The 10,401-nt window shown below is 33.9% G+C and overlaps 1 protein-coding gene across 1 annotated transcript; it reads right to left on the reverse strand.

Annotated features, from left to right (window-relative positions):
* Positions 1-2,177: 2,177 nt before the first annotated feature.
* LOC149518337 (protein argonaute 4-like) lies at positions 2,178-8,220 on the reverse strand. The gene is made up of 22 exons (XM_089763313.1): positions 7,895-8,220; positions 7,588-7,793; positions 7,289-7,513; positions 7,057-7,193; positions 6,878-6,975; positions 6,687-6,784; positions 6,362-6,533; positions 6,148-6,264; positions 5,963-6,070; positions 5,764-5,826; positions 5,565-5,678; positions 5,283-5,451; positions 5,080-5,192; positions 4,802-4,939; positions 4,539-4,669; positions 4,198-4,263; positions 3,500-3,563; positions 3,231-3,342; positions 3,064-3,137; positions 2,658-2,752; positions 2,537-2,568; positions 2,178-2,353 (listed from the first exon to the last, which is right to left on the reverse strand). Exons 1-22 carry the CDS (start codon positions 8,123-8,125, stop codon positions 2,178-2,180), a joined length of 2,739 nt encoding a protein of 912 aa, XP_089619439.1. The 5' UTR covers positions 8,126-8,220.
* Between the last annotated feature and the right edge of the window lie 2,181 nt (positions 8,221-10,401).

Raw genomic sequence — 10,401 nt, forward strand, 5'->3', positions numbered from 1 at the left:
AGTTTACCTGAAGGGAGGATGAAGCCCTAAATGTATTACCATCAAAGTTCTGTTATCTGCATAGATCTTTATGTAGTGTAAAAAACTGAATGGTCTATCTTCTACTTCCTATCTGTTTGTGCATGTTTCTTTTTTTTTCTATGGCAAACCATTATAAACCCAACCAATGTACAGTTGTCACGCTCCGAAATTGAAACATAACACGATCATATTACTTTGAAATAAAATCTCAAAGTAATACGAAGCCTTATTTCTTAATCATTTTAAAATTCTTCAATAAATTGATATAATATGTTCAGTAAAATCTATATCTTTAATCCAACTAATGATACATCTCTAAATATCTAAATACAAATCATATAAATACAAAATCATTTCATAAGATTTCATTTATCGACATTGTCTCTGACGATTAAGTAATCTTTCCAATTTAATCTTCTAGCTTTCACAAAACTAAGCAAACTTATCACTTACTCATTTGTAAAAAAAAAAAAGTAAAAGAGAAATGAGCAAACCACAGCTCAGCAAGTATAAGCTTACACACCTTACTGGATCAAGTAACGTTTTTATACATATCATATAGATCATTCAAAACATTCGATAAAATCATGATGTTAAAACATTTCAAAGATCATCTTTCTATCAAACATTTCGTAAATTCATAAATCAATATAAAGACATGTCAATTCATAAACAATTGCAAAATATGCTATCATTTTAAATATTGTAATCAAACTAAATTATGGATCAATAATTAAAAATCATCGTAAATCATCATCATCATAAATCATCATTATCATTTATTTATCGTTAGTTATGGTCACTGTTATAACCTGTGACATTGATCGTATTAACAATTTCATTCTCATGATCATTACTAATTATTATAACCCGTTAGCCAAGACTTACACTAATTACTATTACCTATTAGTCAGGGTCGTATTATCATGTTTTTACTAACTACTTAGTCAAGGTCGTAAAACTAATTTTGATATCGATAATTCCACTTTCCAAAAATATAAAAAAAAAAAAATAGCTATCATAAATTATTATTTAAATATAAATCGTTTTCTCGATTCATTCATAAGCATAATCCATCAGCAGTTCTACGGGTGACATGGCTTGTAAGTTCTCTCATTGTGATTCAACCTTTTATCTTCTTGGAAAGCCCTTCATTTTTCTCTTTTCTTTTTTTTTTTTCTATTCCTTCTTATACTTCTGCATCTTTGATTTTTTTTTCTTTTTCTTCTAATAATTACAAATGTTGAACTGCATTGACAAAACTGAATTTCATATTTAGTTTGTGTATATTTTGGATTCAACAAGCAGCTATATACAGTTGTACAAGTGAACAGGACAAGCTATGACAATTGCATTGACGAAAACTTCATCAACAACATTACGAAGGAGGTAAGGAAGCGTTCAATCTCAGAGGCAAAACATTTTACTCCATAAGCTGCCGAGGCTACTGATTTAAAGGAATGAAAGTTGCCTAATTTCCAAGAATCACCAACTTTTCCACTGACAAATGGCTCTGCATCAAACCATTCTGGAAAGTTGATCCTGCTTGTTATGGTTGCCATCGTTTTGAAATGGATACTCCTTTGAAATATTTCTGTTTCTTTTTTCTTTGGTACATGAAACAGTGGAGATTCGTTTTTAACAGGAAGTATTGTCTATAAATTTTTGCATGCTATTTTTTTTCCTACCAAAACCAACAAACTCTTTCCTGAAAAATTAAATAAGCTAGAAATATGACTCATTCTTGCCACAGAAAAGCATTACATTATATAATAGAGAAGTGGTATAGTTTTCTAAGCATCAGAAACCAACAAAAGTAGTTACTCAGAAGCCACATCTAACTGGTTAAGCAACTGATACCCTAGCCTAACAGTAAATAAGAGAACAGAGTAAAGGGCAGTAGTATAACCACTTCTCTAAACCAAACAGGAAAAAGCCACTGTGAATTACCTAGTCAAGCATTCATATCTTTAGATACGTTAGGGGCTAAGCATCCAAAAAGTTTATAATCAAAATGGATGATGATTCAGAGAACAGCACATCATCATCAGAACAAGTCTGATAGCCCTAACTCTAAAGGTTAAATATACTTAAAAAGAGTTTCAGATCAGTTGTTGGTAAAACCAAAAGCCTATAGAAAACATGGTCCAAAGGTCTCAGCAGAAGAACATAGAATCGGAGACATTCTTGTTCAACCACGGCAGCTGCGGAACAGGTACGGCTCCAGGAGCAGTCACCCCACCATGGCTTGAGGATGTCTCGGGAGCCTCATCAAACTTCAGGAAAGTCCCCAACTGCGAAGCTGCCAAATGCGCATAGCAAATAGGAGCAACTGCAATCCAAAGTAAGATTGAAACAAACACCTTTAAGAAATGGAAATACAGAATCAAGCAAAAAACCGCAAACTATTCTCTGGAGATCAAGTGGGAAAATCATTAGCTAAACCAAATTAACTTGGCGTTTGAGAAAAAGCATATCATAAACACTAGGGAATCAGCTCAACCAGAATACTTACCTACTGATATGGCAGTGGTACTTCTTTGATACCTGCATTAGAAAGAGATTACAAGGAATGCAACAGTGATTACAGCATAAAACATCTATGAAGAAATTACAACACATGATTATACACTTACACATATGATAGAGAATGGACAAGTTCCTGCAGATCGTCGACCGAATATCCACTCTCATCTAAGAGAACATGATAATGGGTAGGCCTTGTGGTTCCCTGAACAGCAAACACAAATTATAAAAACAAAGCAACATTATAATAAAAGATGAAGGGCTATACCCATAAGACACAGCAAAAGCATCGAGCACAACTTGGATGAGGAAACCAGCCACAATTGGAACTTTAATCTCAGTTGTAAGTTTTCTTTCACAACAAAACATACATGACAGCCTTAAAATACAAACAATGAATTCTGGATAGAGATGGCAAGTACAAATGTAGTTGGCAATATCTGACCAATTAAGTGAGACAAAATTGCAAAATCAACAACCATTCATCAACTGAAACAAAATTCTAGAAAAACTTACAGTCATTCCAGCATGTGCACATAGATAAAAGTCATTGTTCTGTGGATGACAAATTGTGTTGTCTATCACAGTTCCTGCATAATTATTTAAAAAAAAAAAAAAGATCGATTTTAACAACTATAACAGAGGTACCAGATGACATGCATCAAATAATGAGTGAGCCTCACCAGGTAGAACATTATCAGGAGATCCCTGCTGGAAAAACCTTGTATGATGACTTTTTTGTGCTGCAATGACCACAAACTGGGGGTTCCAATTCTCATCAAGAAACTTGCAAGCCTATAAAGTAAACGTTAACCAGAGATGTTTTATCCCGAGCACTATCATCTTAGGACTGATTTATAACTAGCACAATTTTCTTACTTTTTTTGCATGAATAACTAAAAAAGAAATGTACAATTTTCAGTTTCCATGATTGAAGGGCACTACTGCATACCTCAATAATTTGACCCAGTTCAGTGTTCAAAACTTGATTGAACTGTGACTCGCTAACCCCATCCCTGAGTTGAACCAAGAATAATGAGCAAGTAAGCAATATTGCATTAGCATCCGAATAAAATGTAACAGAAAGATCAGCAAAATAACCGCAAACTAGATTACAAGAAATATGTAAAGAGATATGATGGTTCATAAAAAATGTTACATTCATAGAACCTAACTATACAAAACAGAAATCTAAATCTTAGTTAGGGCATTAGCTGGGATTTACATCATTTTAAGTCATATAGCCAGAGCAGAAAATGAGGATAATAGAAAAGGCTAAAAAATGAGAATGTTCTGAAGCATTTCAAACAGCAGGCAGCAAGGAACATGCTAGGTTGATTAAAAGTTTAAAGGACAACTTGTACAATCTGTAAGCAACATGAAGAGACTAAGCAGATCAAATATACTTGAATATCAATACAGCATTTCACAAGTAAAAAGATGATTTAAAAGAATAAATACACCCATTACTTGAAGTCAATACAAATAGAGTTTGCAAAGCAGAGACCAAGCCGTGGCAATTAAGAACTAGGAAAACCAAATTTTGCATCCCTGAGTTCCCTAAAAATGTATTCTTTCAAAATGTATGATTTAGAATATTGATATTATATAGAATGAACGTGAGAAACAGCAAAATGTAAAATAAGAAACCTGAATATGATGATTTGAGTAGGCTTTCTCTGTCCTGAGCTTCTATAAAAGTCCAATACAGCCTGCCTGATGTCAAAGAAAATACGTTAGGTACACAAACTATAAACATTATATTCTCAAAAGTTAAAATACTACGACATAAATGATTACCAGCAGAATAACATATTCTTATTACAACCCACCCCCAATGACGCCCCAAGCAAGAAGAGAGAAACAATAATAAGGATACAAAAAATAAATTTTCAGCATATAACTTGTCCCTTTTTTTGGATAAACGATGTCCTTATTTTGGCCAACACTTGTCCCTTCGTTAGTCAAATAACTTTAAGATTGAAACGTACCTCATAAGACCTCCATCCACCTGGTCAGACACTCGTTTGAATAGTGAATCTACCATTACAACCTTGGGTGACTGTGTCCGAACAGATGCCCTATAGCGGGAAATCGAAGGCCACTGCCTGGAGTTAACCACCTACAATTAAATACAATTAAAAAATCTCACAAAATTTGTAGTACAGAGAGACAGACAATTCACATCTCTATAACTGCTTGCAATTGATTGAAACTCAAGAAACCCAATGATAAGGAATAAGATCTTCCCTACCGCAGCTATTGACGGGACATCGGACTGCCCAGGAGAGCCATGTGACACACCCATGCCAAGGATCATAGTTGGAACACTTGAAACGACAGGGAATGAAAGTGTTTGTTCAATTGATAACATTGAATTCAGTCCTCCGAGCTGTGAGCAGATTATGATATTAGCAGGTTTAATTATAAATAGAACAATAACCCTTATGGTTTAACTACAGAAGATTAGAACTGCAACCAGAGGAATGACTCAAGTTAAAAAAAAGAAAAATTCATTGGACGGAAGCAGACCTTTGCATTGATCTTGAGAAGCAGATTCGTAAGGTACTTGTCATTGAACCTAGTTGGAGCCATACACTGAGTGACTATGCCAAAGTGACCCAGATTCTTTCGCTTCCATGGACCTTAGAAAATTCATTGAACTTACAACGTAAGCAAAAGGCTTGAAGAAAAACATGCATAGACAATGTATCAACAGATGCGTTTGTGCACACCATAAAGACCGGAAATTTTCCTATCGGGCAGCAGACAGAGAAGGAACCGTGGAGTTTTATGAGTAAGTTTAGATTGCAGCTCATCAAACATCTTCTCCACTCTACCCAAAGGAGAGAGACGTCTGTTCTCATTCATCTCTGTGAACACACCTAATGGACTATCTACACGCTGAAAAAGAGACATGGAAAAGAACTTGAGCCAACAAGTTGAATTCTATAACTTTGTATGTGCTGACTGACAATACCAATACAACCAGTACAAAAATTAGACAACAAACTTACAATTCCTTTCATTTCTCCGCATCTCATCAGATCCCGCACAAGTTTATTTACATCACAACGTGCCGAGAAGTTAACAACACCCCAATCTTCAATCCTAGTTGGCTCCACAAATCTCTACGAAAGCATAACTGAACTGTTGAGAAACAAGAGATGAAACATATGTAAGATAGAAGGCTGCAAAAGCAAAGAAGCTATAGACCTTATTGTTGAAATTCCATCGCCCATTCCGTGGCAAGAAATGTTCACCATCGCCCACTCTTATCTGTCATCAAAAGATAACTCAATTGGCATGTAGATCTAAAAGAAGGATCATTAAAATAACCCTCAACAACCAGCATACATGTACAAAATATCAAAGAAACAAACAAAATTCAGAAAGATAAATATCATTAACCTACCCATGGAGCTGGCAGAATACGGCCTTCCACTTGGATGACATTAGAGCTGATAGAAACACCACATGAACGCAGCATTGGTTCAGCACCATAATTACTGTTATGCAAAGCCTGCACAAAAATTTGCAACACTCATCAGTTGTAGAACAAGTGGAATGTTGAGAGTCAAAAGCTTATAATAGACCTACGTTAGACAAGATACTCAGTCTTTCTTGAGGCTTCTGCCTTGATTTTTCGACTAGCGAAGCTCTTTGGAAAGTGGATAGCGCTTTTGTGTAGCGTTGCAAGGACACCAAAGTGCAGAGCTATGGCATTGCAACAGGTGCACAACAAATCATAGACAAGAATTAGTTGCTAAGCATATATCATGTAACAAAACAAAACCACAATGCACCCATTCACCTCCATAGGAATATATGTTGGCCGATTTGGCATGCCAACATTAATGCATCGCAAATCTGCAGAATAATCCAACTGTATCTTGCGATGGGTGACAAAATATTCATAAACAGTAATCTCCACAGTCTCAGCTTCACCAGTCTCATTCTTCGCACTTTTCTGCTTCCATGAGAACCTGCATTATGGACACAGTACACAACAAATAAAAAATAATAACTTTAAACTGAAGTATTACACAACATGCTAGTAGGAAAAGCTCAAAGTTAAATATTAGCCAATTTAGCACAAATCAAAGAAAAAGCACTATTGTGAGACCAGGAAACCATACATCTGATCTTTGCAGTAAAGGTCACTCAATCCGGTAATCTTGTACTCCAGATTGGATGGTCTGACTTTTACCCTCAGATTTTTAAGCACTTGTTTAGCCTATTCAGGGTTTCAAGCAATTGCGGTTTAATAATTAATAATTGATGCAAAGAACTCTAATTCACTTGGCTAAAAAATGTAGTTATTGATAACCTTGTTCCAGTCCAGGTAGTGAGGATCTCTCATATTCTGATTGTCAAGTAAAAAATCCAATACTGGACCGGGTCGAATTATCATTGTATTTGATGCATCTGAAACACAAAGAGAAATAGTAATTAAACAAACAATACAAAGCACACAAATGCAAAAGCGCTGAGAGATAAGGTTCCAACCAATATTCAGTGAAAGGCCTCCTTGAGTAGCTCTGAAACTTGAATGGAACCCCCTGCATCCTAGGACACCACCGCCAATGTTTGTATAATTATTTTCATCATCTTGGAAAAAAGATTGGCGAACGTGTAGGCATCCCCTATGAAAGTCATTGTAATGTCCGAATAAATATAATATCCGGGATCAAAACCTACAAGTGGAGAAAAGAATATGCAGCCACATATTTTAACTCACCGTTTTGCAGCATGCTGCCGTAAAATGATATCTAGCATCCTCAGGGCTTGTTGTGAGTTTTCTGATTCTTGTCCATACAGAGCATTTTGAATGGCTTGCATGGGAATCTTTGCGGCAAAGCTAATCTCCACGTTAAAAGTCTTTGACTGATGCATATGTCTTAATATATTCCTTCCACGCTCTTTAGGGCTTTCATTGTCATCAGGGCTTGCATTCCTATTGTTTCTATACATAAAAAATTAATGACAATGAATGGGAGCAGTATAAATACTTCAAATCAATCTAAAGTGCACGTCAACCTGTTGGATGTAACATCCACAAGTACAACAGGAAACTCAAGCTTGGTACTTGGGAGAGGACCAACAGTAAATAAACTCTTCTCCCCATCATATGCAAAGTCCTTTCCAGCCAACTCACTGCTGTAGGTCTCATGCAACTTATCTATCACCTTTCTTCCAACACCCTTCCCATCCACTGGGCGACCATCTTCGTAAGAAAGAGAAACCTGTTGAACCAAAATGCAAAAGAAGAAGAAACTTGCATCAATAATTTCTATTTACCAATGAGAAAAAAAAGAGAAGCAGAGCGAAGTAAGCAATTACGTACACTGTAATGGAAGAAATGTCCATCAACACTTCCAACATTCACTTTGAAGTGATTTGTGAGAATAGATATCTTCTGCCCTTTAGATCCAAAACCTTTCCTGGCCATTGGGACACGTACAACCTTCTTTGCAGGTTCAGATTCTGATTCGTTTGGTACTGCATTGCGCGGCAGGGGCAGGGGAGGAGGAAGAGTGCCTGTTGCCCCACTTCCCTCATCCTCAGACGAGTGCATTTCCTAACCAAGAAAAAATTTCTTACATGAAAGAAAAATAAAATATAGTAAGCACTTAAGATTAGCTACAAGACAAATTCCCTAAAAGGTAGATAATAGTATCATTTCATGGATAAAAAGATTAGCTATAACCAGGCAGAAAAAAATAATTACTCTTAACTTGATAAATTAGTTATTACCAACAAAAGAGAGAAAACTAGAAACAATCACTCTTGACATATCACAATTTTAAAACTCGTCATTCTATATAATTTAGTATCTAGTTCACTTAAATTAGATAGTGTTTATTTATATATATGGTTTTTCTTTATAAAATTGTATTTTTTTTTTAAACTTTAAATATCCTAAGAGAAATCAACAAAGATGTATCTTTTTTTAGAGAAACATAAACATAGAAATTTAAAGAATTCAGAAAATAGAATAATGACTTAAAAATTAGATTGAAAATTTTTGTATTTGTATCGTGTAAATACTAAATTTCATGTATTTTATAAAAATTATGTGTAACAATTAATATAAATAAAAAAAATATGAAATATGGTTTTAAAATTTGTTAAACCATATATAATTATTATTAAAATTATAAATCATATTTCTTTCGTGTTATTTATTAATATTGTATTTCGTATTCCCTTTATTTGTATCATATTTATGTTATATTTTCATGTGATATATTATCTTAACAAAGTGAAAACAACAACATGATATTTTTTTCTACTAATATACTCAAAATAAGATTTTTTTTTTCTACCTACATATTCAAAATGAGATTTTTTTTTAACAATATGCTCATTCGCCAAAAAGAAAAACAAAGTCAATATGTTCATACGTCAAAAAAAAAAAAATCAAAGCACCAAAACTATATAATATTTAAAAATGAGATTTTTTTTTTCCTCACAAATGCTTAGAAAATCACATGCATGCACATGAAAGACGTGTTTACGAAGGATACCAATATTACCTAAAAATCAGAGGATCTGTAGAAAAAAAATAAAAAAGCGTATGTTGATGAATGCTGGAACTTCCACAAGAAAAAAAAAATAGAGAAATAAGCACAAATGGTAATATAAAAGAAAAAGAAACCCTTCAGAGTGCCAAAAAAAAGAAACCTTTAAGAATATGAGCTTGAACGCAGAGGTACCAAGGCTGGCTATGCACTAAAAAGGTTAACATGAAGAGGCAAAAAGGTACTGTTTTTAGCATAAAAGTCAAAACTTTAACCAAATATATTGCATCATTTAAGGGGTAGAACGAAAATATACCAGAAAGTAAATACCTTTAGCACATCAAAAGACAGTAAAAGACTATAGCTGCAGAGGAAGAGTACATGAAGCGACAAAAAGCTTGTAAACGGAGTTAAAAATCCCAACTGAAGCAAAAATGCACAGCTTTCTAATGGCTTGATGATAAGATGACAAAAAAGAAACCTTTTTTACTGTAAAAGAACTGAATAATAAAATCAAATAACAAGGTTACGAAAGGTATATGTCTTTCAAAATAGAAAAGTGCTCTACACTAACGAAAAACTGCAGTCTTTAAAAATAGAAAAAAAAAAAAAAAAAAACAGCTAAAAAGGTGCAAACTTGAAGCGTTTGTTGGAAAACTAGAAACAAAAAATGGCAACGAAGCACAGATCATACTCAAAAAAGAAGAAAACCCTTGAAAAACCCACCCACTGAAGCAGCATTGCAATGAACAACGTTTAAAATTTTTCAAGAACAAAGGAACTTTCAAAAATACCTCAAAAAACCAGTAAAAAAAGTCCAAAGATGAAAAACACAAGAGAAAAACACTGAAACCAAACAGGTTTCAGAGAAAAAAATACCTGAAATTTGGAGAGCAAATGAAAGATAGAAACCCTAAAACTCAAAGAGACTCGCAAATACAAATACCCTCTTATCGTTTTTTTTCTCTCACGAAAAAAGCTATTAAGCGAGTGAAATGAACCCCCAGGGACCACCCGTCTTTCTCTTTGCCTTAATTTATATCCTCTGCATCGCGACTTACACGATTATGCTGCTTTACCACATCTGCACCGTCCACCTGGTCAATACTTTATTCATAATATGCATGAAAATTTTTTGAATGATTAAGGTTTTTTCAATAATTATATAAGTGTTTATATTAATGCATTGTTAGTATATAAATTTTATACGTTATCAGTGAATTAAATGATATTATTAATAAGATGAATAAAATAATATCACTTCATTAATATGTAAATTTTTTTAAAATTAATTTTTATATATTTATTTTAAAAATTAATATTTGCTCAT

The sequence above is a fragment of the Durio zibethinus genome, chromosome 6 (genome assembly GCF_047325235.1).
Source record: "Durio zibethinus cultivar Kanyao isolate XHJ-2024 chromosome 6, ASM4732523v1, whole genome shotgun sequence".
Classification (NCBI taxonomy): Eukaryota; Viridiplantae; Streptophyta; class Magnoliopsida; order Malvales; family Malvaceae; genus Durio; species Durio zibethinus.

What these genes read in the sequence shown, in the direction of transcription:
- LOC149518337 (XM_089763313.1), bottom strand. Translation starts at nt 8,125, where the DNA reads ATGCACTCGTCTGAGGATGAGGGAAGTGGGGCAACAGGCACTCTTCCT. An exon ending in CGGCAGCATGCTGCAAAACG is followed by an intron (nt 7,194 to 7,288) that starts GTGAGTTAAAAT and finishes TGACTTTCATAG; the next exon opens with GGGATGCCTACACGTTCGCC. An exon ending in GAAAATTTCCGGTCTTTATG is followed by an intron (nt 5,193 to 5,282) that starts GTGTGCACAAAC and finishes GAATTTTCTAAG; the next exon opens with GTCCATGGAAGCGAAAGAAT.